At 35.2% G+C, this 26541-nt stretch overlaps 2 protein-coding genes across 3 annotated transcripts; both read left to right on the top strand.

The window, feature by feature from the left end:
- The first annotated feature begins 206 nt into the window (after positions 1-206).
- On the top strand, positions 207-3712 carry LOC117907823 (UDP-galactose/UDP-glucose transporter 4-like). 2 transcript variants are annotated; one of them, XM_034821483.1, is made up of 8 exons: positions 207-624; positions 1146-1174; positions 1288-1489; positions 1778-2020; positions 2148-2249; positions 2782-2889; positions 3039-3258; positions 3506-3712. In XM_034821483.1, exons 1-8 carry the CDS (start codon positions 499-501, stop codon positions 3541-3543), a joined length of 1068 nt encoding a protein of 355 aa, XP_034677374.1. In that variant the 5' UTR covers positions 207-498; the 3' UTR covers positions 3544-3712. The 2 variants fall into 2 exon arrangements, with proteins under 2 accessions (XP_034677374.1, XP_034677381.1); XM_034821490.1 differs by lacking the exon at positions 1146-1174.
- Positions 3713-5925: 2213 nt separating this feature from the next.
- Positions 5926-26501, top strand: LOC117933753. Its single transcript, XM_034855276.1, has 9 exons — positions 5926-6097; positions 7323-7474; positions 8803-8890; positions 9673-9898; positions 17359-17412; positions 22860-22957; positions 24199-24324; positions 25447-25536; positions 26029-26501. The coding sequence occupies exons 1-9, from the start codon at positions 6038-6040 to the stop codon at positions 26155-26157; spliced, it is 1023 nt and encodes a 340-aa protein (XP_034711167.1). The 5' UTR covers positions 5926-6037; the 3' UTR covers positions 26158-26501.
- The last annotated feature ends 40 nt before the right edge of the window (positions 26502-26541 follow it).

Genomic DNA, 26541 nt, shown 5'->3' with positions numbered 1-26541 from the left:
GATGGGATGGATATTTTGCTTAATCCGCTAAATTGGCACCTGATAAAAATGGAAAAGTACAGAATCGATTGGTACGTCACAGGCTCACAGCTGAATGCTTTACTTAAAACTAAAAGGTACAGCTATACACCACAAGGACTCCCGATTAGATATATTCCCGAGAAAATAAGAACTTTCCTTTAAAACCCCACTTGCATATTGTAGTTCGTCAGCTCTCCTTCTTTTTCTTAAACCCCAAAGTCTGCCACCGCACCAAGAGGAACTCGAAGAGCTGTGGCTCTGTATCTGAAGCGGCTTTGAAGATACAGAGAGTGTTGCAGAAGTTTTGTTGATGCTTTTCTTCTCTGATATTGAAACTACATAACTTTATGCTGTCAAGAATTGCATGCAGCGCTAGCACAAGCAGTTTTGATATACCAGCCGTCTGACTTCGTCAACATCGTTGTTGACTGTTGATTCGTTTGTGGTGGAGTTGATCGCACGAAAGGATTTGAGGAGATGAAGGGGGATGAGCAGGCGAGGTCTCTGTTTGGGATTTCTCTCTCGGATCGACCCAAATGGCAGCAATTTCTCATTTGCTCTTCTGGGTTCTTCTTTGGCTATCTTATTAATGGCATTTGCGAGGTCTGTTTGGTGTCTTTTCTTCCGTAGACTGGTTTTATCTTCCATTTAGTATATTTGAATTGGTGTGCGTGGAGAATTGTGGTTGTTTGGAGCTTGGTTTTGATGGGTTTGTGTTAATTTCTGTTGGCTGGTAATTTTACCTCTTTGGTTTCTTAGCATTCCCTGTTTGGTTGCAGGTAAAATGTGGGAAAAGAAAGAAAATTGTTTCTTTTGTTAATGAGAATTTTAAGATGCACAATTCTCTGTTCTTGTCCTTTCCCACATTTTCCCAGCAACCAAACGGATGCGGGCTTGAAAATTTTACTCTATTGGGTGTTTTTCTTAACTGATTGGTGAAGAGGGATATTTCAGAGCCATGTCCGAGTTGTAGCTTTCAATTCATTTCTACTTTGATTTGTTTTCACTGTTCTATTGGCATAGGATCCTTTTCCTAGGCCTTTTTTTTTAATCAAGAATTTGTTTGATTTTGAGTTTAGAGTGAAAAGGGTTATTAATTATAGAATCTTTTGATTCGATTTCAGGAATATGTGTATAATCGCCTCAAATTCAGGTTCATGATCTTGTTGCATTCTGTTGTGTTCAGTAATGCTTCGATTTTGATGTTTGAGTTTCTGAGCTTCTTTTTCCCCTTATTAATATGGCTGTTCTTTATTGATTTTGCAGCTATGGTTGGTATTTCACATTTATACAAGGATTTGTGTATCTGGCACTCATATACCTTCAAGGCTTCACCACCAAACAAATGTCTAACCCCTGGAAAACCTATGTGAAGCTCTCTGCTGTTCTTATGGGATCTCATGGATTGACCAAGGGATCCTTGGCTTTCCTCAATTACCCAGCACAGCTGATGTTTAAATCCACAAAGGTAAACACCCTGAAAGCACTCAACTGGCTGGCTTTCTGTTTTTGGTATTTACCTTTCTTAAAAGTAAAGTTGGATCAATGCTTGCAATGATGTAGGTTTGGCTTTGATTAATTGTTTGCTAGGGAAATTATTCAATTGAAAAACTTGGGTTAATCCATGATCTCCTTTTTGAAGAAGCCGTATAATCGCAAATTTGTAGATTTTGTTATGCAAAATGGAGGAACCCATTTGGAGATTTAGAAAATTTAATTCTACAAGGTTTCTATTTTTTCTTATACGAGAATTCAGGTACTACCAGTCATGATTATGGGTGCCTTCATTCCTGGCTTGAGAAGGAAATATCCATTTCATGAGTACGTCTCAGCAGTACTCCTCATAGTGGGACTGATCCTTTTCACCTTAGCAGATGCGCAAACATCTCCTAATTTCAGTTCAATTGGTGTTTTAATGATATCGGGCGCTCTAGTCATGGATTCCTTCCTGGGTAATTTGCAAGAGGCTATCTTTACCATGAATCCAGAAACCACACAGGTGATCCTCAGTATCAGGAATTTCTTATCATGTCTATAAATCTGAAAATGAGTCGTGACTAAAACAGTTGGCCATTTCTATCAGTGAATTTGATCTTTTTTTCTTTCTTTCTTTTTGGTTGTAACAGATGGAGATGTTGTTCTGCTCAACAGTGGTGGGGTTTCCCTTCTTACTTGTACCCATGATTCTAACAGGAGAGCTGTTCAAGGCATGGAATTCTTGTTTACAGGTGAAGGGTCAGTTTGTTTTTCATTTAAATAATGTGTTGGAAGTCAAGTAATTCAGATCGTGCCCACTGTCTCCCCACCTGAAACAATTTCTTAGGGTAAATCAATCCTTTGGTTGTTGAACTGTCCATCCATTAATTTATTTTGAATATTGAATGGTATGGTTAACTTAGTCAAGTGGGGCTATATGTAACCTAAAGTCACTCATTGGGATTGCTTGTTCCAATAAAATATGATCAGTTTATTGAATACCCTAGAAAGGCAAATCCAACCAATACCAACCAGGGGAGTAGTGTGGTGGAGTAGTCACTGATAATCATGAAACATGATACAATTGGCATAAACCCAAATACCCATTTCTCTTGTTTCATGATCTGATCTGAAATACATGAATTGCAATCAATTGTAGTGTCATATGCTGACTTACTTCTATCTTGAACCTTCTTTTGAAGGATCCAACTTTGCCCCTTTTTAGCCTAATTTTCAGTCTCTGTGTTCCATTTACTTACATGGTTTCTGGTAACAAAAATGCAGCATCCATATGTGTATGGGGTGTTGGTGTTTGAAGCTATGGCAACCTTTGTTGGTCAAGTGTCGGTTTTATCCCTCATCGCCATGTTTGGTGCTGCAACAACTGCTATGGTAAATACGTTCATTTCCTTGCAGTATTTGCTTAAAAATTGATTTCTTTTAATAAAACAAAGATGATCCCTTGGAAGGCAAATTGGGTGTTCCTTTATCAAGGGTCGGATAGTCTCCATTACAAGATTTTGATTGATACTTGATGGCAGATAACAACTGCAAGGAAGGCTGTCACATTGTTGCTGTCATACATGATATTCACAAAACCATTAACGGAACAGCATGGGACAGGGCTGCTACTCATAGCCATGGGAATCATACTGAAAATGTTGCCTGATACTCAAGCCCCGAAAAGGCCAACCTCAAGCAATGCAAAGCCTTCTTCCAAAGGAGAGAGGGCCCTTGTAGAGAAGATGAGAGATGAAGAAGGTGAAGAGAAACAGCCCTTGGTCTGAAAAATCAGAGCGTAGCTTGGCTGCCATTTGCTTTCATTATTTTGTTATTATTTTTCCTTGTTAGTTGAAGAATAGGAAAAAGAGTAATACATTTGTTATATTTAGGTTTTTCATGTAAATTTCTCTGGGGAAAATGGAGGAACAACTTTCCTCAAAATTAGAGTATAGTTTCATTTCCTATTGTAGCAGATAGACTGATAAGGATTTGTTAAATGGTTCAGGGATGGGATACTTTCTCTGGAGTCTGATCATCAAATGATGGAATCAATTTCATCACAGATGTGTATGTGCAAGTTGGAAGGGTGTGGTTATTGTCTTGGTATCCACACTTCATGGTTTCATACTTTGAGAGTCCTTTTGCTTTTGTGTGAAGTATGAGCAAGGTGGAGCCTTTGAATCAAGAATCATTGCTTCTTCTTATCTCTGCATTGAGATCCCCATTCTCCATGCCAGCTTTCATAAATAGGTTCATGTTAGAAGGTTTCTAATTAATTCTTTTTCCCACCTCTTGACTACCCTTGAGGCAGGCTGATAATTTGAATACAATATGCCATAGGAATCTGATTAAAGCATTAATTTGATTAAAAGAGTTACTGAAAACCGAATTTAGAAATTTAGGGTCTATTTGATAACTATTTTTTATAACATTTTTTTCTTTTTTCTCTTTAGATTAAAAAAAAAAAAACAGGTTTGATAGGTTTGATAATTAAAAACTATTTTTGTTTTATATTCTTAAAAAACAAAAAGCATATTATTTTGGGAAAACATTTTTTAATTATTTTATACCATTTTCATTTGTTTTTTAAGAGTTGTTTTAAAAAATAATTATACAAATATATAGAATAATTAAACATAAAACACTACATATATAAATTATTTTAAAAATATTAAAAACATTTTAAGTTTTCAATTAGATTTTTGTCTTAAAAATTATTTTTTCAAAACTATTTTCAAAAGTATACCCTTAAACCTTCATAACTTTTTGGTCTTATTTTGACAAAAATATCTTTTCTTCTTTTTCCTTTTTTTTTTTTTTTTTTTTTTTTTTTGCAAAACTTACGGGGAAAGGGTTAGATTCACAAATATGACTAATTTTTTACCTGTTCAGAAATAGATAATATTTTTAGGGATGCATTATGTAGTGAAAAAAAAATAAAAAACGATTTACCTGTTAAGAATTTGTTGAGGAGTGATTTGAGAGAATCAGAAAGTGATTTTCTAATGTTTAAAAGAGTCTTCTAGCGTCAAATTGAACATTTGAAAATCATTTCTAAAAAGTTGGAGAATCACTTGGAAGATGGGTCAACTAAAAACGCAATGAAGATGCAAAAATCACTTTTAAAGTTTGTCAATTTTTTTTCTTTCCTTTGAAGGAAAGTTTATATTCATCTCATAATCTTTGGAGAAAGAAAACCAAATCTCAAATAATGGAATATACTTAAAAAAGAAAAATGAAAAGGTTAAAATTCCAAAATTCCTTAACAACTTGGTAAAATATATAAAGAAAAAATAAAGTGTAATAATAATAATAATAATAATAAAGAATTTTAGATAAGGAAAATAATAACTTTTTTAGATAATATTTAAATGTATATTTTTGTATGGAATGGCTTGACGTTGGAGTGTGTTCTAATTCTATTTGTCTACACTTGTAATTTTATAAAACACAATCTATTATTTAAAAATTATTAAGAAGTAATGTGGAAGTGGAAGAAATAAAAAATTAAAATATTTATTATTTGTAATAGAAAGAAAAAAAAGATTATAAATTAACTGAATTTATATTTTTAATAATAATTAATAAATTATTTGGAAGATAAAAATCAAAATATTTTTTAATTAATATCTAATTTAATATAAAACAATATTTTTTAATATGAGAGGATAAACATAATTTATAATTTTATAAATATTATAATTATAAATAATGTATCAATTATAATTATAATTATTTTATGTATTGAATTTAGTACATAAAATTAATTAATTTTTTCTATACATATATTTATAATAATTATATTATTTAAATATATTATTATAAAAAAAAACATCCATTTCTTTGAGAAAACATTTTTTTAAGGAATTATTTTATCTTTTAAAATTAATTTTTTGAAGTAGACAACTTTTGCGTGTAAGTTTTTTTTATATATAAAAAAAATAAATCATTTGTTTCAAGAGATGATTTTTACCTATAATTAAAAATAAAAAAGACGATTTTGACTGAATTTAAAAAAAAATATTTTTAGAAATAATTTTTGCTTATAATTTTTAATAAATAAATAGGCATTTGAAGGGATGATTTTTGCTTTAAATTAGGTGACTCTCTTTCATAATTGAAAAAAATGAGTACAATTTTTTTTTTTTTAAATTACTGTACACTTATAAAAAAACCCGGGTGAGGCCCAGCCCATGTACTCTGCCCATTATTTGTCAGAAAATATGCGTGGGTGGTGGGCCTCCACACACTGGGCAACTTACAATACTATATGATCTATAGTTACAAACTTAACATCACGTGGTCCACATGGGCCTATTGCCCATTCTAAGAGGCCTAGCACCGAACCTATCCAACGGCTCCAATTGAAACTCAGTCCCCACTTCATCCAACGGCTCCTATAGGCCCATTTCAATTCTCCACTGATAATATTCTCCGGTGCTCACCTGAACGCAGCGCAAACCCTATTTCTACTCTCTCGCGCTCACACTTTCTCCCTTTGTTTCGCTCTCTCCTCCCATCCGAAACAAACAGAGTCATGAAAGGAGCGATACGATTCGGCGTATCGGATTCGGCCACCGACGCCAACGATTCGGCCGTGAGTGTTTTTTTTTTCTTCTTCTAATTGTATTTTTGGTTTTTTGTTTTGTTTTTTTAAATGATCGAACCCCTAGTGTTGTGGTTTCCCCCCTCGTTTTCCTGTGTCGTTCAATTTTTGTGTGCTCAAGTTTTTTTTTTTTTTTTTTTTTTTTTTTTTTTTTTCTGTTTAGTTGCTGAGAAAGCAGTGGAAATTTGAAAGCGAAGGAATAGAAAATTTGATTGGGTTGAGTTGAGATGACTTTGTTTTTTTTTTTTTAATTTATTTATTTATTTTGGGGGAGGGTTAATTTGGGTTTTTTTTTTTAAATTTTTAGTGTTAGTGTTTAGTGACCAATCAATACTTCAGAAATGTTTTCTTCAGCTTTTTTGGAGACCAAACTGGGAATTCTTGATATTTGATTTTGACAATGACATTGTCAAGCGTGACAATTGTTGTTGTTGTTTTTTTTTTTTTTTTTCCTATTGCTTTTTGCCCCCTTTGTTTAGCATTTTTGAATGGAACGTGTTTTTGGATTTGTTAAAGTATTTATTTTTAAGTGTAAATTTGTGGGATTTTTTTATTTTTTATTTTTTAAATTTCTTTATTTACTTTTTAGTACTGGGGGTGCCTTGAGTGGTTGATTATGCTGTGGTTGGATTTGTTTTCAAGGTTATGTGGTACAGACTACATATTTTGTGCGGAATGGTATAATCAAATAAATCTTCTGACTGCTTTAGTTATTGTCACTACAGACCCGCAAGACAATGTTGATGGCTATCCTCAATATGACCCAAAAGATTTGCAAAAGAAAAAGAAAACTTTGGTTGCTGGAAGAAATCTATCATACCATGGAGATGATTGATTCTTCTTAAGAGAATCTTCTTTTATTTGTTTTTTTATTGATATTAAATGATAACGTTACTATCAAATGAGCTACCGACTTCCTACTGAGAAATCTCCCAGAAAAAATTCTGAAGTAGCAGCTCCTCTCATAGCTAAGAAGAAGTCTACCTAGTGGTTAACCTATGTATGATTCCAGGAGAAAGAAACCCTTAATATAAAAAAAATTCTGAAAGGGAAAATAAAGTACCGAATCATCATTTCTGATCATTTTAAATAAGGGAGGCTGTCTTCAGTGAAGGATAGCTACTGCATTGCAGAGATTTTGGATTTTCTTTTCTGTTTCTTTGTATGATGGTCATGGTGTGGAGACTCATTTATTGTTTTTCCTATGATGATGCAGTTACAGAGTAAAAGAATAATGGCAGGATCCCCTTTTGATTTTCACAGGGCAGAACCTTCCCAGCAACCAGTGATGACAACACCCCCATTAGATGTGCACCGGGCTGAATCATCTCGACAGCATGTGAGAGCTCTGAATACCCAATTCGTGAGGTCTCTCTTTTATTCACCATAGTAGCGGTGCTTTCATCATGTACTATGTAATTGTTTTACATTTTTTCTTGCTATTATGAACCTAAGGATTTGTTATGATACAATCTTCAATGTTTAGTTTATCAAGATGTTTAGTGTGTGTATATCCAATGACTTGAAACAATACCACATTCCAATATGGTATCTACTTTGCTATTGTGTTTCTAAACTCGGTTATAAGAATTGTAGCCACAAGTTTCTGGCCATGCCGCTTATCTGTATGGCACAACTATCAAAAGTCATAATGCATGATACTGTATAACACCTTTTTTATTTTTATGAAAAATGATACGCATCACCTACATGCATTTCATCTCAAGGCCATTTTCCTATACATGTTATATATGATGTAAACACCACCTTTTACTCTGTTTATTAGTTCCAAAAGATTTTTTTTTTTTCGTTATGTTTTTCTCCAAAAAACTATTATATTATTTGCTTAAAATGTATTCTAAGATTTAGGAATGGATGGCAAAAAGGAAAGGACAAGATAGAATGATCCTGCCCAAATATGATATATATGTGGCATTATTTGAAGCTTAAATGTAATTATTGCTAGAATAAATGTTGAGCGAGGTATTATTGGAATAATTTGACTGTTGACCTTGAAAATATGTTGAATAAAATTTTTGCTTTATATGTTAGTTATTTCTTGTTATTCCTTCTTTGAGGGAGGGAATGACGATGATTTGAGAAGTCAGAACTTTGAAGATGACATATAAGCACATACATATCAACAATCCACAGAAATATGTATGACTGGCTTTAACTCAAAGTGGAAGTTATTATTGAAAATTAAAAAAACTTATTTAAGAATTTATGAAAAATCTAGATGCTGAAATGCTATATTTTGTTAAGCTAATTTTGTCCAAACTCTAGTTTGGAATTTTTTCATATGTCCACTATTAATAGATGTTCATTATCTCTTTTAACGTTTTTATCTTTTAGGAAATTAGTTATATGTTACTTATATTTTGTTATTGTAATATGTATGTTGTTATATAATTCTTTTTCTTTTTCTCCCTGTTGACACTTGAACCTAGAACCTCCCACATCCTCACCCATCATATTGCCACTTGAACTGGGCCTCAATATATGTATATATAAATATGTATAAACTCACGAAGAAAGATAGTAAAACAATACATGATACAATATGAGTTGACAGCTATGATATAGCCCTGTATTGTCTTATATTTTTGGACCTTTGTAGAATAATCTTTAGGTTTTCCATGTTAATGTATGTGTTTGTTTTATTTATTTTTTAAAATTTTTATTTTTGTGAACAGTTGGGTGCAAACACAATTACAGAATCACCCTGATGAACTTTGGGAAGATGGGGTTCAAGATTACCTAACTCATGCTTCAAACATTATGGTAAATATCAACACCTCTCAACCAATTTAAAAGATCATTTTTATCTCTAGTATAACATAATTACTTGAATATAAAAATGGTTTCACTGGCCTGTTGAGAAGTTAACTGATTTCATTAGTATTTAATGATTTCTGTACATGCACATATATGCACATATGCAACTGAGTTCCAGTATTGTTTCTTTTATAACTATCTTTTATTTTGAATTATAAATAAATTTATCTTCATTAAGAGAATTGCATGAAGTCTACATCTCCAGTTCCAATTTCTGTTATTTCCTTTTTGCAATTAATGATTATTTGCATAGGCTGTAAAGTCTCTTTCCAATAAATGGCATGGTTTCCATTCATGTAGGTGTTAATTGAATATCTAGTCATATGTCCTTTGGCCACTTCTTCCATCCAGCACCTGAAAATGAATAGATGGAATAGATTTCATATTGCATTAATTTACTATGTCTTTGCACCATAAAGCAGAATTTGGTTGTAGCAACATGGACAGAGACCTGTCTTCAACAACACCACTCATCAAATTTCTTTTAGGGTTTGTTGACGAGTGGTTGTGGGCCTGTGATTTAGAATATGAAATGGAATGCTTCAGAAACTGAGATTTCTTTTCCACTATATGGTGTAAATACTTTCCATATAATCAGTGGCCATTAATCATGGATTTTCAACTCATATTTCATTTCACAAAATGAATGGGGTTGGAGTCTGATTCCTGTAAATGCATGACAAAATGCTTTATTTACTTTTTTTCCCCAACTTCTGCCTCTGTCACAGGAGAAATTTAGTGATGTTGTCAACTGGATCAAAGCAAATGCTGTTAAAGGAGAAAGTTTGTCTGCATTGGGAACTGCTGAAAAAAAGCTGGTGCCTGAAACAAATAATATAGGGGGGAAATTATTTCAGGAGAAAACTAGTTTTGCCCCGGCCAATACTACTTCAATCTTCACAACTTCTTGGAGTTCTGGAGCGCTCCCCAGCAGCAAAACCCCTATCTTTTTTGGTAGGTCTTTTTTGGGCAACTTTGAGCTCATGTTTTTAGTATTGTATAATCAAAGATAACGTGTTATTTGCTTCACTTTCTATGAAAATGACCTTTGAGAACGATCAACCTATGCCTACTGATGTTACTGCCTTTTCATTCTATGACCACATGCAAAATAAAAAATGGACCCCTGCTCCAGCAAGTTCAATCTTAACTTTTTCATGAAACGTGTTAAAAAATTGTTTTATCATTTAAAGCTTCTTAATCTTTTCATCTTGCTTATCTAATGACGTTAAAATCCTATTTTTGAACTTTTTATGAAGTTTTCATCTATATATAGATAGATATCACAGGGAAATTTTGGCATGACTTAGTGGTTGGGTAGTTTGATATTACAGGGAACATATTCATCTATGGTTTGATTGTTCAAAGTTCAAAAACATTGTTTTGGTGTCTAAATAGGTGCTTTACAGTTATTGATGTTTGGCAAACTTAGTGGTTGGGTAGTGTGATATCACCGGGAAGTAACTTTCATCTATGGTTTGGTTGTTCAAAGTCCAAAACATTGTTTTGGTGTCTAAATAGGTGCTTTACAGTTATATCATAAGATAAGCCTAATAGTTAGTGTCTAAATGGGTGAATTGAAGGAAGATTATATGATAAAACCTTGGAGGTAGAGATAGGCGGCACCATGGGTTAATATGACTTGAATTTTTATTGGCTCTTAGGTCTACCACATTCAAAATTTCATAATACCCAAGGTCAATCCCACACTTGAGCTTATCGTACATGGTGACTTATCTTTTTTATTTTATTGATGAACAAAAATTTGAATGGAAGGCTCCTAACAAAAAGAAGATGCACCCTACATACACGTGGCGTCCACAAGAGACTTAGGAACAGGAAAACCAATCTCCTCACAAAGGAACAACAGAGCCAAAACTGGCTATCCATAGTTTAGACGATCAATGATCTCTAACAATGTATTGTTTTCCATTTTTAACAGAACTCTAGACCATTCCTAAAGGGATCTAATGAAAATCTTGTTTAGCTTTTGGTCTGAATGCACTTTATTTAAAATATTTGATCATTATACTCTTTTTAGATGTGCCAAAACAAACAAAAGATAGACAATTGCCAAACCTTCTTCTACCACTTGTCTAACAATCAAATTGCCCAACCTAATAAAAGGTCTTTGACTTAGATAGGAAAGACCTTATGTAGTCAAAAAATTACAAGCAACACATCCTACAATTTTCTAGTTCTACTGTAGTGAATTAGGATGTGATTAACTGATTTTTCACTTAAGGCTATGCCTGCTGATCAGTGTCCCACCCTCTCCTCATAAGATGATTGATGCTTAAGATTTATGAGTTCAAAAAACTAATGCACCTCCTCGTTTCACAATGTTGCCTTCAAAAATGAAAGAACCAACGGTTTCCATCTACTTTTGTCTCCCACAAATGTGTCACTTTTAACATTTCTGAAATTTCTTGAGGTCTCATTAAGACCTTCTAGGCACTTAAAACTATTGAAGTTTTGAGGGTGAATTCTTCCCATCCCCTTTTAATGTCTTTCCATAAAACCTCTCCCACGTCTTTAATGCACCATCCATCATTCTAGGTGGTGGGGTGAGTCTGGTGGATGGGGCTACATGAGTGCCCTCTTTTGGTTCCAAGTGGCTCCACCTCTACTCATGAGTATATCTCCATATTGAGTTGCTTTTTTGCATTATATAGAATATCCAACTATCTATTCTCAACCCTCCATTTCTATTATCCTTGCAAAACATCACTTACTTCCTAAGATGCATTTCCTCTTAAGGGATTTTGCTATTAGAAATCTCTCTACAACCTTTCCAATTTTATCTTCATTTTTCTAAGAATTACAAATAAAAACTTAAAATAAATTGGGAGGCTTGAAAGTTGCTCTAAATTAGGGATAGTCTCCTCCTTTCAACAAATACTGCTTCTTCCAAGAGGTTAATATCTTTTAAATATTTCCTTAACCAAATCCCATCTAGCACAAGATCTACGAGACAGTGCTATAGTGTGTGGAGGCAAACTAAGGTGTGTAAAACAAAGACAACCAACCTTATAACCAAACATGCATGCTAATCCATTAGTCTCTATCTCACCAACATGAACGAATTCACTCTTCTATAAATTGATTTTCAAACTTGACACTAGTTCAAAACATATTAGCACCTGCTTCTAGTTCCTCAAAGTAGCTTCATGATATAGTGAAGTGTTATTTGCTAATAATAGGTGAGAGAAATCCATCCACTCTCCCTCTTTTCTTGTTCCCTTCTTTTTGATAGGCAAAGATAAATTTATTAAGTGCCTAAAGTTTTAAAAAAGGGACTTAGCCCACCTACTTAGGAAGTATACAAAGAGCATTCGAAGGCAAAAAGAAAAAGAACAAACCAACCCTTGGTGTGAACAATAGTCCCATTAGTCAGTGAAATCTTACATAGACAAATATCTTGTATTAAATGAATTTCTATACTAAAGGAGAAATACACATATGAAAGAAGTTTTTTAGAACTTGAATTGTTCGCTCCTACAATTGTTCTCCTGCAAATAATCTGAAACAAATAGAGTGGCACAAACCTCCACACCTTTCTCCACATTTTGCCCACAAAACTCATTCCAACTGATAAGGTATCTCTCACTTGAGAAGGATTCACCCAAGCGGTACCCAAAAGAGAGAGAATGAAATGCCAAAGACTCCTTGTTGTTTAACAATGTAAAAGAATATGATTAGGTAATTCTTATACACTTTTGCAAAGGATGCATCGTTTACCAAAGGCCAATCTTTTCTTTTTAGCTGATCTAAAGTAAGATTCTTACTTCAAAATGCTTCCTACGTGACAAAACCCACTTTTATGGGTACCAACGAAACCCGACCTCTTTTATAGGAAAGATAACACCATCTTCAAGCCCAAAGAGGAATAAAAAGATTTAACTAAGAACTTACCATCCTTGGAGCCTCTCCAAACTAAGCTATCCTTACAATTCATTGACACCCCTTCCTCTTGAAGCCTTGAAAAGAGACTCTACACCTTTTCAACTCCCATTCATGAAATTATCAGAATAAGTGAATGTTCTAATGACCCCTCTCACCCATCACCTCCTGAACATCCACAACCCAAGCATTGTTTGATGAAGCTAGGGAATACAATGTGGGGAAAGTAGAATATATATATGTATGTGTGTGTGTGTGTGTGTAGGAATTCAAAAGGCATAACTAGAATCCTTGTGAATGTCATTTCTTATTTAAAAAGAGTTTCAGTAAGAATTTATCATTTATATAATAATCTACAAGATAGAAATGAACTTAAGAAACACTGTCATTTCCATCATTTTTGGGCTTGGCCTGAATGAACACAAAGCCTCACTTTCTATTGGGTGAAATGTTGGCACATTTAGTCATTCCCTTCAGTTCTTCCAATTTTTGTGAATTTTTGCATATGTGATGTTTAACTCTTGCCTTTTTTGAGATTTAACCTTTGTGCTCGATCGCTTTGTTTCCCTGAAGAAACATTTTTTACCCTTCATTTCTTTTATAGGCTGAGAAGAGAAATATAATCATCAGTTAATGTCCTAGATTTCATCATTTACATTTTTTCTGCAGTAGCCTGAAACAAAGCACTGATTAATCCAATACCATCATATTCTACCCCTGCTGGAATAATTAATGTTGATTGAAATGGAATCGATGACTACTCCAGGAGAAAAACTGTTTTAAGCATATCAAGGTTTGAATGTCTTGTAAAAAAAAAAAAAAAATTGTTTAGAAGACAAAAATATTCTTACCTACAATCTGCTGTTGCCTATCAAAAAAAAATATATTCTTACCTACATGGTAAAGTAAAAAACCATGTTAACTATCCAGAAATTTTGTTAGGTGACCTTCCTTTGACCCATTTTAGGGTTAACTTACTATTTTGATGCTTAAAAACATTGTAGCTTTAAAAATGATATTGTTGGTGTAAAATATCTTTTGTTAATCAATTCAATTATTGTTTTCTAAATGTTATTATTTAGTGCATGATAATAATGCGTATCATTATACTATTATTCAAATAATTTATCATGGAGAATATCACGTTTAAAGTAGACTATAATTTAGACTGGAATGATGTTCAAGCTATAAATGATCATTTTTTTTAATTCTCTTACCTTAATAGCTATTTATAATATACATATATAGTGTTGATACCTAAGAAAGGGGGGGCAGAGGACTTGAAGGATTTTAGACCAATTAGCTTGGTGGGAGGGTTATATAAGTGGCTAGCTAAGGTCTTGGCTAATAGAATGAAGGGTGTCTTAGCAAAGGTCATCTCAACGGCCCAAAATGCTTTCGTGGAGGGACGGCAGATTATGGACGCAGTGCTGGTTGCTAATGAGGCAATTGACTCCATTGTGAAAAGTAATAGAGGGGCGATTCTCTATAAATTAGACATTGAGAAAGCCTATGACCACGTGGATTGGGATTTTCTTTTAGCGGTGATGGAGAAGATGGGGTTTGGGGAAAGATGGTGCAGGTGGATAAAGTGGTGTCTATCCACTGTTAGGTACTCAGCTATGGTGAATGGAAGTCCTACGGGTTTTTTCCAAAGTTCAAGGGGGTTAAGGCAAGGAGACCCCTTGTCGCCGTACCTTTTTGTAGTGGTGATGGAGGCCTTCAGCGTTTTGATAAAGAGGGCAGTAGCTGGGGGGTTTTTGGCGCCTTGTTTGATTGGGGGAAGAAGAGGCGAAGGGGTCCAGATATCACATTTGTTGTTTGCTGATGATACGCTAATTTTTTGTGAAGCAAAGGAGGATCAGTTATTGTATATGGGCTGGTTGTTAATGTGGTTTGAGGCAATGTCAGGGTTAAGAGTAAATCTGGAGAAAAGTGAGCTGATTCCGGTTGGTAGAGTTGAGAATGTGGATGAGTTGGCTGATGAGTTTGGTTTTAGGGTGGGAAAACTGCCTACCACTTATTTGGGAATGCCGTTAGGTGCCCCGTTTAAAAGTGTTGCAGCGTGGGATGGAATAGAAGTAAGATTCAGAAAGAAATTGGCTATGTGGAAGCGTCAATACATTTCAAAAGGGGGGAGGATTACTCTAGTGCGGAGTACATTGGCAAATTTACCGGTTTACTTTATGTCGCTTTTCCAGATGCCTAGAGTGGTTAGAATCAGATTGGAGAAGATACAAAGGGACTTTTTGTGGGGTGGCGGGGCTCTAGTGCAAAAACCACATTTAGTTAAGTGGTCAATTGTTTGTTTAGACAAAAGAAGTGGAGGGTTGGGGGTTAAGAATCTTGGGGCCTTCAATAAGGCTCTCCTTGGCAAATGGGTGTGGCGCTTTGCAAATGAAAGAAAGGCTCTGTGGAACCAAGTGATCAGAGGGAAATACGGGGAGGAAAGAGGAGGGTGGAGATCTTGTGAGTCTAGGGAGGCCTACGGGTGTGGGTTGTGGAAGGCAATAAGTAAAATGGGACATCATGTGACCCCTTTTGTTGGCTTTGTGGTGGGTGATGGTGAGAAAGTGAAGTTTTGGAAAGATAAATGGTGTGAAACCATCCCTTTGAGCGAGGCTTTTCCTTCGTTATTTGCTTTGGCTTCGAACAAAGAGGCGTGAGTAAATGAAGTGTGGACAGCTGAGGGGGAATGGGGGGAAAGTTGGAACCCTTGTTTCAATAGACCTTTCAACGATTGGGAGTTGGAAGAAGTGGAAAGACTATTTTGTTGCTTGGAGGGGAAGAAGGTTAGGGGGGAGGAGGAGGATAAGGTGAAGTGGATGGCATCAAAGAATGGGGACTTTTCGGTGAAATCTTTGTATAGAACTATGCAGCCGGGGTCTCTTGCTCTTTTCCCTTCAAAAATTATATGGAACTCTTGCGTGCAGCCCAAATTGAGCTTTTTCGCGTGGGAGGCTTCTTGGGGGAGAGTTCTAACCTTGGATTGCTTGCAAAAGAGAGGTTGGGTTATGGCAAATAGATGTTTTCTTTGCCATAAGAGTGAGGAGACAATTGATCACCTTCTTATACATTGTGAAAAAACGAGGGAAGTTTGGATGGTGTTCCTTTCCTTTTTTGGTGTTTCTTGGGTTTTCCCCCGGTCGGTCAAGGAAACCCTTTTAGGGTGGAGGGGGTCTTTTGTGGGAAAGAAAAGGAAGGTGGCATGGCAATTGGGACCGTTATGCTTGTTTTGGGTTATTTGGAAGGCTAGAAATTCAATTGCTTTTGAGGATAGTGAGCTGTCCATTCAAAGGCTGAAAGCATCTTTTGTGTATTTTTTGTGGTCGGAATCCAAAGTGTGGATAAAAGATGGTCCTTCGACCTTAATAGATTATATAGATTGGGTGTGTATGCGTTAAGGGAGGGGTTTTTTTGTTCTACCTTGTCCTTTGATGTTTGGGCCCTTTTGTAAGGGGGTAAGTCCCTTTATAGTGTAATTTGGTGGGTCGCTTCTTTAGCGCCTCTTTGCAATACAATCTTATACTTATTGATCAAAAAAAATAAAAAAAAAATAATATACATATGTACGCGCGCACACACACACACACACATAGAGTTAAATATACACTTACATGTACATAATGTGTTATATATGCACTTACATGTGCATAATGTGTTAGAATGAACATCCTCATGTTGTGTATGTATGTGTTCTTGGGCCCCTATTGCCTTTCAATTTTATCTAAAGCGATGGCTTCTGCTTGGTCTCCTTCAAATTGAAAAAACGTGGTTCTCTCTAGTCATGTTGTTATCCAGCTTTGCATATGAAAAATTTTAAGGATCTCTCATCTTGTTGTTCAGGTGGTGCTCCCTATAGCTTCTCAAGAATGCATCTCTTTTGTGTGTGTGTGTGTGTGTGTGAGTTTTATATTGTTGCCACCTGCCACTCATCTTGCCTATCAAAAAATATTGTTGCCACTCATCTTCCTCTACATCCACAATTTTGGGGTGAGTTGCATGTGTCTCTATATACATGCTTTGGAATTTTTTGTATTCTGATAGAAATTCATTTTTTTAGGCCATGAAATAAATAGGACCCCCATAACACAATCCAATACATAAATCTGATCAAATGCAAGAGTAACTATGTGCTCTAGAAAGCAAATGTGTATACCAGTCTTGGTTCCTATCAAACTTACATTGAGTTTGAGATCTTCTTATCAACTCATTAGTCTATATTACATTTGCCTGGTTCCTAGTCATATGGTTGTTAGTCTTTCCATGAGTTGATTTTCTTATTGGTAATTGAATTCATTTTTATCCTGTTCTTATGAAAAGTTCATATTTTACAGATTATGTTGCAAAAGACTTGATTGAAAACTTAATTTTGTATAGCTTTATCTGGACATGGATTTATTATGTTTTATTGACTATGTAATTTGAGTGTTGAGCTGAGATAATGTCCTCATATTGCTGTCATGAGATTGATGGGAATTCTGAAACCCAGTCTTTTCATTTTGTTGTAGGAAGCCAAAGTTCAGTCCCCATAAGTCATGATGCTTCAGAGGATGCTGATGGTGGTGAGACAACAAAACTTTTACTATTCTTCATTCTTAATTAACGAAAATCTTTTTACACTGTTTAGTATAATCTTCTTTTGCATTTTTACATGCATCTTCACTAGTGTTCAATTTCATCTCCACTAGCAGCCCAGACATGCCCCATGCACCAAGTTTTTTCCATATATTTTAGAAATGCAGGAGAGTTAATAGGAGATTTAGGTGTGTGTTACCAACTAATGAAACTTTCACATCATTGCCTTTCATGTAGGTGAGATATTATCCTTCATCAAGGGTTATGTTGGAAAGTTGTAAATATGGTATGTTTGTTGCCCAAAGAAGTAGGAAGACTGTTTCTTCTTCTGTGGTAGTCATGTGTGAGGTCTTCTTGTTCATCATGGTTTTATTTTTTGGTAAGTCTCAAATGTGTAAGCTTGCTGCCCAAAGAAATCGAAACATTTTTTCTCCAGTAGCAGCTTGGAAACTTGGCATGGTTTCTGTCCAAAAGAGTAGGAATGCCTTTTCACTTTCTGTAGTAGTATAGATAGTGTTGAATTTTTTGTATGCATAATTATTCCAAACATGGTCAATGCATTTTCGAGTAAGCCATTTAGTTTTCTTTTAGTAAATTTTTCCCCTTCTGGGTATTGAACTTGGAACCTCTTAACATCCCAAACCCAATCCCTTGGTGCTTGAACCAGGCCCCAAGGGCAGCATGCTAGTTAGTTGATCATTTTAAAATGCTGAATCTTCTGAAGTATGGAAGTGAGAGGCTCTATGCTTTCATTGATTGGCTTAAATTGGGTAGGTAGGTAGTTACAAATACTACAGATGCATTCAACCATTCCTTTTTCTTTTCCCTTTGTTTGCTTTTGATTCAGGGCATGCATATTCTCCTTTTGTCACCATTTTCATCAATATTGAAGTGCATGGGGGGGCACACGCCAATTACAATCTAAGAAAGTGCTCTTGTTAGATAGGATCAGGTAAATGAGTGTGTCAGTGGTTGTATATGTACATATGTGTTGTTTTTTCTAATAATTGAATGGCTCTCTCTTGCTTTTGAGGTCTCTACCTCTAGTTATCTTCCTCAACCACTTGATAAGTATATTAGAGTGGCCTACTAGTTGAAGAGCATTTAAGCAAATTTTGTACTTTGACTTGCCAACTACAGTGCATTTAAAGTAAATAATTTTATTTTATTTGCAACTTTTGTTAGAACACTATTGGAGAGAGCCTTGGTGGGATAATGAATGAACAACATGAGTTTTGAGCTTTCTGCTTTGGTTTTGACTTCTAGTATTAAGGGGTTGTACTCACATTTTAAACTTTTCTGGTGAAGAAATCCTCTTATGACCAGGAACTAAAAACTGAAATTGAACTTGAATTTCAGCTGGAACTTTAGGAAAAGTTTGGGAGTCTTCATGGAGCATCTGTATACAGATACTGTCTATTTTTCTCATTTTAGTTAACTTCAGTTCTACAAGCACCTCACATTAATATGCTTGCATTTAGAACTTCAGAATTTTTATCTTCTCCTATTCTAACAAGTACTTCTCCCATGTGTAAGGGTTCAGTGCACCTATAAGATTTTTTCTTTTTCTCCTCTAAAATCCTTGCAAAAGATCTCTGTCATTTGAAATATCCAGTTGAAAATTGAGGGCTTTGGGGATTTGGTTAACTCTTGATGGCAAAACTGTGATGTCAAGGGTTGTCCAAGCCTTGTGCTGGTCTAAAAAATTGGGAGCTTTGAAAGAAGACTTAAAATGTTGGAACAAGAAGATTTTTGGTAATGTGTCTTTGTGAAAAGAGGCAGTATTGGAAGAGATCACATTTTATGACATTAAAGAGAGGGAAAGGGCTTTGTTTGAGGGGGAGAAGGAGAATCAAAGGGTGTTTAGGGATGAGTATAATCTCCTTGTGATTTTGGAAGAAATCTCTTGGAGACAAAAATCAAGAGCTTTATTGCTTAAGAAAGGAGATAAGAATACAAAGTTCTTTCATCAAATGGCTGATGTGCATTGGAGAGGAAACTTTATTAGCCAAATAAAGGTGAACTAGTTGTGGTTAAGCAAAGACAAAAAGTTAAAAAGTTGTTCTTTCAATTTTTATTTGAAGATCCTTAGTTTAGGAGATCAGACATTGAGGGATATTTTTTCAATTCCATCAATAGGGTGGATAGAGAAGGGCTTGAAAAACCTTTTGGCATTGTGGAGGTGTTGGTTGCTTTTTTACATTTTGGGGGAGATACAACACCTGGCCTTGATGGGTTTTTAACGATGTTGTGGTCGAAGTGTTTGGCTACTATTAGGAAGGAGGAATGGAGTTTGTTAGGGAATTTCATGTGAATGGCTCTTTTGAAAAAACTCATGATGCTACTTTTTTTAACACTTCTTTCTAGAAAGGGATTTAGGTCTATCACTTTGGTGAAAAGGCCTTACAAGATCTATGCAAAAGTTTTAGTAAACAGGCTTAAGAACCTAATAATAGGTAGGATGGTATCAGAGTCTCAAAATACTTTTTGGAGGGTAGGCAAATTTTTTTATTCTTTTTTGATAGCTAATGAGGCTATTGGCTATGGAACAACGAATTCTTAAATGGCCCAAGTGTGCAAATTTGACATAATGAAATCCTATGATCATGTAAACTAGAAATTCCTTCTTTTAATAGTGGAGAAAATGGGATTTGAGCAAACAAAGGGTAGAATGGATTAAAAATAAATAAAAATTTATATGGTACAATTATCAATTTTGATGGACAATGAGGCTATTAACTCTAGAACAAGTTCTTTAGTAGTCTTAGTGTGCAAATTGGAGATAAAGAAAGCCTATGATCATGTTAGCTAGAAATCTATCCTTTCAATAATGGAAAAAATGGGATTTGAGCAAAACATGGGTGGAATGGATTAAATTTTGCATTTATGCTAATGAGATTTTCAATTTTGGTGAATGAAACACCTACAGGTTTCTTCTAGTCTTCCAAGTGATTAGGTTAGGTGGTCCACTCTTTCATTACCTTTTTGTTTTGGTTGTGAAGATTCATAGTTGTTTCATTTCAATGGTGTTCACAAAAGGGATTTATCAATGGGTTCAAGGTTAGGGATAGGGGAGAGAAAAGGATGGAATTTCCTCTCTTCTTGGCATGTGATATTTTTCTTTTCTATGAGACTAGTGAAGATCAATTGAGACTCATATTGTGAAAGGCACGACCACTCCCTAGCTTGCTAATACATGTGCCTTGTTGGAGAAGCACTCCTAATCTACTAAATTTCTAACAGCATATTGAAATGTATACAATTTAATTACTTATTTTGTTCAATGGCTCTTTTAAATGTTTGGAATCTTAAATTTTTCGTTGATTGGATTGGATTGTAGATCATATTTGATATTGATCATAAGTAGTATTTCATTTCACTTAGGCACTCACCTTCTATTGCTCCTTACGCCTAAGCCATAGGAGCGTTTTGCACCTTAGGTGCACCTTGCACTTTTTAAAACTATGTTAAGACATTTGAGATTTGATAGGAGGTTGTATGAGCTCTTGGCTAAAGTTTTGGCTAACTGACTCAAAAAGGTGGTGGAGAAGTACACAAAGAAGCTTTTGTGGATGGCAGACAAATCTTAAATGCAATCGTAATTGAAATGAGGCATTAGATTCAATGCTCAATAGCACCAATAGCAGGATCATTTGTAAGTTGGACATTGAAAGACAAGGTGTGGTGAAAGTTCTTTGGAAAAGCCATTGATAAAAACTCTTGGATAGCAAATGTGGGAGCAGGTTAGGGAGGGGGCCGATGGAGCCTCCGCTATCACAGACAGTTCCATCATTGGTTATTGGAAGGAGTGGAGGTCTTTTTCTAAAGGCTGCAAAAATTTTAATTTGAAGGAATGAACAGGACAGGTTGGGTTGGAATGAAACCAAGGCAAGCAAGTTCTCTGTCAAATCTTTTTATGCTTCCTTAGACCAGAAAGGAACTGAGTCACCACAAGCACAGTATGAAATCCGTTGGTGCCAACGAAGGTGGGTTTCTTTTCTTGGGAAGCTATTCAACTCTTGATCAACTTAGAAGGGAGGGGTTGAAGAATTCTGAATAGATGCTTCATGAGTAAATGGGATGATGAATTAGTTGATCACTTCTCTAATGCTCCAAAGTAATAATCCTATGGCATTTGATTTTCTCTTTGTTTGGAGTGGCTTGGGTGGTGCATTCTTCTGTTAGAGGCAATTTTCTTAGTTGTCATGGTTCTTTTATGGGCAAGAAGAAGAAGAAGAAGAAGAAAGCATAGGGTTGCTCCCTCGTATCTGTTTTGGATGTTATGAAGGGAACAAAATAGGAGGCCTTTCAAGGGAGTTGAATGGTCGAATCAAGCAATCAAGTCTGTCTTCCTTTATGTGTATCTTTTTGAATTGGGTTAGAGTGCACATTGAGAATCATTCTATGCCTATGATACACTTTATAGATTGGTTGGGTTCGATGTAAGGAGAGGGTGGCTGTCTTTTGTGTTCTTTGTTTTTGGTGTTAATTTTATACATTGTATGTACTGTTTGCGGTCTTGCCAAATGCTTTCTTCATTAATATGTATCCTTGTTTGCCTATCAAAAAAAAGGGTGCAATTTGAGATTTGGTGGAGAAACACTTTAAGAGGAATTTGATTATTGGAAGAAACAATACTGTCAAAAGAAGGAAGATTGATTCTTATTAAACATTCTTTGAGTCTACTGATTTACTCCATGAGTGAGTTAGATTGGAAAACATCAAAAGAGATTTCATTTTGGGGGATGATCACATAGAGGGAAAGAATATTCACCTATTTAATTAAATAGTTATGCTTGGATAAAAAGGTTGGTGGTGTAGGCATCAGAAGGCTTTCTAGCCTAAATAAAGTCCTGCTTTTCTAGTGGTTATGGAGATTTAATAACAAGAGGGACAAATTGTGAAGGTTATTAAACAAATGTTTGGATAGATGGAAGGTGTTAGGAAATCAAGAGGTCAGGGAGGTTCATGGTGTGGAGCTGTGGAAAGCCATTAGAAGCAGGTGGGATGAGTTCAAGCTTTGATTTTGTTTCTTTTACTACCAGTGTGAAATGTTCTTTTTCTTTAATTTTTTTCCCCTGAAATATAAAGCAATGGAGCATGACGCTTTCATAACTCTTAAACTGCTAAGATAGCAAAGTGAATCATGTTTGCATTTTGTTTCTTTTCTTGCCTGCTTCTGTGTTTTTTCAACTAGAGGATCTCTGTTTTAGGACATCATTGCATGTGAAGTACTGAAGTTTGGCTCAGTTTATTGATTTGATCAATTCTTGCTACGGCATATACAAAATGTCTGACATAACTAGTTAAATCATTGTATTGTGGAAATCTGAGAGAAATATGTTGATACTGTTATGGACTTTGAGTGTTTGTTTGCTTAGGTACTTTCTTTCTTAAGGAATTAAGTATTGAACTTCTACTTCTGGATTCTCAGAAAATGATGCGAAGGAGCCTGGCAGTCCATCTCTGAAAAAGACTGAAGAGAAGGGAATCATTGTAGTACATGAAGTCAAATGCAAGCTCTATGTTAAGGTATTTGTTTGTGTGAATTCTGTGCTTTCCCTTGAGGCAGCACAAGTCAATTCCTTATTTTGCTTTATGCCTGCATGTCACAAATATTTGCATAAAACTTAGCAAAGCCGTAATATTTGAGTCCAACTACTTGAGACTAGTTAACATAAATCCTTTTTCAGCATTCATTCCCCTCTGTCTAGGTCCACATCTGTCATTATGCATTGGCAATCCCAATGATATTTAAGATGGAATTATTTTACTTTCAAGATTTATCACAAGATATCTCTGAGCTTGAATGGTAAACATTAGAAAGTAGGAAGTTGTTTGGCTATGAATTTGTGCATATACATAATAGGCAAGATTGCATGTGGGTGCTCACAAGTGCCATGTCATTAATTGGGACATTTACTTGTCGCCTGGTTTTTTTATATTTTTCACATCCCAAAAGTAATCTCATTCAAGTATCACAACCCATTGCTATAGATATTTCTGTTCACGGAGTGTAGTAGCTGCATTGTAATTACTATGTTGCCTGCTACATTGATCTGGGTTGGAAAAATGCTTCATATGCAAGTGATACTAAAGGTTGATTTTTGTCATGAGGGAATCAAAGGAGTACTGTAGCCTAGAAATCAAACCACTAATGTCCCATGTGCCACTAATGCTGATGCAACTCTAATGGTCGGATTCTCTCTGTGATAGATGACTACCTTAACCTTAAAGAGGGGCCATATGTACCCCTTTCAACTATCAGTCAACAACACGTATTGACAACTTCGAATTTGCCTCATTGTATCATTGCATCAGGCATATCCTACCTTCTTCTACTGAGACAAATATGTAGATATGTATGATGTGTGCCTGTCTGGGTGTGCCCGTACTTTAGTGTGTTGCAGTGATCTCCCATTATACTTGGTTTAAGAGTTAACCTTTTTTGTTTTTGCCACTCTTAAAAGTTTTATTGGGATCTATATAAGGGGCAATAGGTGAGTCTCATGACCCTCAAATGGATGTTTTGCTCCCTAAATATCACATCTATCTCATTCAACATGTATGTTACATATTTGAGTGTCATGATGATGCTGATTCTGGATAGTGGCGGTCATTATGTGCACCTCAGTTATGTTAGTTGTGCTCTCAATTTGTGCCATTCTTTTAACTTCAATGAGTTGAGAATAATACATATCTACTGATTTTTAACATGTTATCTGTTGCACCTTCTCATTGGTTTGTTTGTTTCCTCGTTTTTATGTGTCCAGTCAACCGATCCTGCAGATAAAGATGCATGGAAAGATAAGGGCACTGGTCAGCTTTCAATAAAATGCAAAGAGGGTATTGACAAGGGTACAAAAGAATCTAGGCCAACAATTGTTGTTCGAAATGATGTATGTTTCCTTTCCTGACATATCTTTTGGGTATTAAATTTAAAAGTTAGCAGAGCAAAATGGCGATTTGAAATTTATATTTTCCTTTATTGTATCCTTTTCAAGTTCTTAAATGCCATGTTCAAATAACTTGAGGGATATTTGCATTGGAACAAAGTTACAAGAAAAATATATCTAGGCACTGGACCTGCCTAAATAAACAATTTTACTCTAGGAAGTTGTGGCATTTAGATCCATTTGTTGATTGTGTTTTCCCTTGGTTCTGGCTGATTTAGGCTTGACCAGGCCATGATAAGGCAGCTGAAATTGTTAAGACATTTATGGGCATATTTTATCTGGTCATTATGGACAAGGTTTATGAGGGTCAGGGGACAGGTCTGTGCCTGGTCCCATGGTGGGATTGGTGGGGGCAGGGCCTGATACCAAGATATCTTAAACCTAGATCAGGATCATACAAAAGTTTCAATCAACTTTAATGTCTTGATTGGGAACAAGAATTTGCCTTGTCTACTGAAGGTTGATGAGCTAGCTGAAGAAGGGATTTTGTGAACTTGTAGATGGACTCTTTATTTTATTATTATTATTTTTTTGTGTTGTTGATACAATACAATATTGGTTGCTCAGTCTCATGATTTTTTTAAAATTCATGTCTCTCCCTCTCATATTTTCTTTAAATTCACTTTTTTGTGGGTACACTTTCTGTCCCTCTTCCCTTTTTTTTTTATGGGTACAATTCAACATCAGCTGCTTACTTTTGTATTCAAAAGGTAACTTTGGTTCTCCCTTGGATAGAAAATGTCTCTTATATACCCTATTCTTTTGTTCCTTCTTCTTTCCCCTTTGTTTCTGCATCAAGCTATTACTGATTGACAGTGTTTCTTCTTGGTACTTAAATAAGTTCCTTTAGGAAATAAAAATAATTTAGATTATACTGGTAGTATTGGAAAACCAAGTGGTGTTTTTTATTGGTCTCTGTTTCTTCTTTTCAAATTTTCAGGTATGGTATTCTCCTTTGGAAATAAATGCACAATACATATGACTTAATTCTAAAATTAATTATAAAAACTCCTGTACATTTTCTTCACTTGATTTTCTTGTTTTTCCCTTTTTTACTGATGGCAGGTAGGAAGAGTGTTGCTCAATGCTTTGCTATATCCAGGCATCAAAACAAATCCACAAAAGAACTCACTTGTTGCAATATTCCATACTTCGGTAACAGATGTTAAATCTAAATATATTTTCTTTAAAACCATATTTGAGTGGTTTACTTGTAGCTTACTTAGAAATACCATATGGTGCCTGTAACTCTATCTGTGGATCAAATATCATTTGTCTGTTTCTCTGCTGAAAAAAATTGGCATAAAAATGCTTCAGTTGGTACTTAGGTTAAGCTACAGGAAAGGTAAAGAAACATGCTGAAATAATTAGGTGCCCAAAATGGTTAATTGGAAGGTGCTTGATTCCATATCTTCTTCGGATTTTAACTGTTTATGCTGAATGAAACAAAATTGGCAACTTCAGTTTTGAGTGCCATGTGAAAGTGAGATAATTCAACATTTTGGCCACCGTGTTGGCGGTTGTGAGGAGGAAAAATCTTGGATGGGTTATGCAGTTTCTGCTTTTTAGTGAATTTCTTGAAGCACTTGTCTATAGATCTGTTAACTATGTGCCCTATAGAGTTTGATTTTTGCTTGCCTTTTGTAGGGTGAAATCAATGGAAATGATGGTGGCAATAATGATAGCGTTGTAGCTCGCACCTACTTGATTAGGACAAAGTCAGAGGAGGATCGAAATAAGCTGGCAACGGCAATTCAAGAATATGCTCCATCTTGAAAATATATCATAGATCTTCATTTTGTTACCTTGAGCTATTATATAACAAGATGTAAAGCTGTAGTCCTGCCAAAGTTGCATTTTCGGTGTTACTAAATTTTTCTAAGGATGGCTGTTTAGGAACTGCACCATCCTCTTTTTGGGAGACTTTGAGAAAGCTAGAATTTGGGCTCAATATTCATAAGTGGATTAAATTTCCAAAAAATGTACAAGAGATTGAAGGGGCTAGCAAACTTGTATAATTCAGGGAAGGGTGGAAGTTGGATTATCATTCTATTCATTTCATTATGCCTTGGATTTTTCTATTTATCCATAATATGGGGAAATTCAAATGCATTCTACTATCCTAGTCTGGTAAGTATTTCTGTGTGGATAAAGAAGGTA

This window comes from Vitis riparia, chromosome 2, assembly GCF_004353265.1.
Source record: "Vitis riparia cultivar Riparia Gloire de Montpellier isolate 1030 chromosome 2, EGFV_Vit.rip_1.0, whole genome shotgun sequence".
Classification (NCBI taxonomy): domain Eukaryota; kingdom Viridiplantae; phylum Streptophyta; class Magnoliopsida; order Vitales; family Vitaceae; genus Vitis; species Vitis riparia.
Note: the sequence above shows the minus strand (reverse complement) of the source record. Positions and strands in the feature narration are given on the sequence as shown.

What these genes read in the sequence shown, in the direction of transcription:
- LOC117907823 (XM_034821483.1), top strand. Translation starts at nt 499, where the DNA reads ATGAAGGGGGATGAGCAGGCGAGGTCTCTGTTTGGGATTTCTCTCTCG. An exon ending in TTATTAATGGCATTTGCGAG is followed by an intron (nt 625 to 1,145) that starts GTCTGTTTGGTG and finishes ATTCGATTTCAG; the next exon opens with GAATATGTGTATAATCGCCT. An exon ending in CATGGAATTCTTGTTTACAG is followed by an intron (nt 2,250 to 2,781) that starts GTGAAGGGTCAG and finishes ACAAAAATGCAG; the next exon opens with CATCCATATGTGTATGGGGT.
- LOC117933753 (XM_034855276.1), top strand. Translation starts at nt 6,038, where the DNA reads ATGAAAGGAGCGATACGATTCGGCGTATCGGATTCGGCCACCGACGCC. An exon ending in CTCATGCTTCAAACATTATG is followed by an intron (nt 8,891 to 9,672) that starts GTAAATATCAAC and finishes CCTCTGTCACAG; the next exon opens with GAGAAATTTAGTGATGTTGT. An exon ending in CAATTGTTGTTCGAAATGAT is followed by an intron (nt 24,325 to 25,446) that starts GTATGTTTCCTT and finishes TACTGATGGCAG; the next exon opens with GTAGGAAGAGTGTTGCTCAA.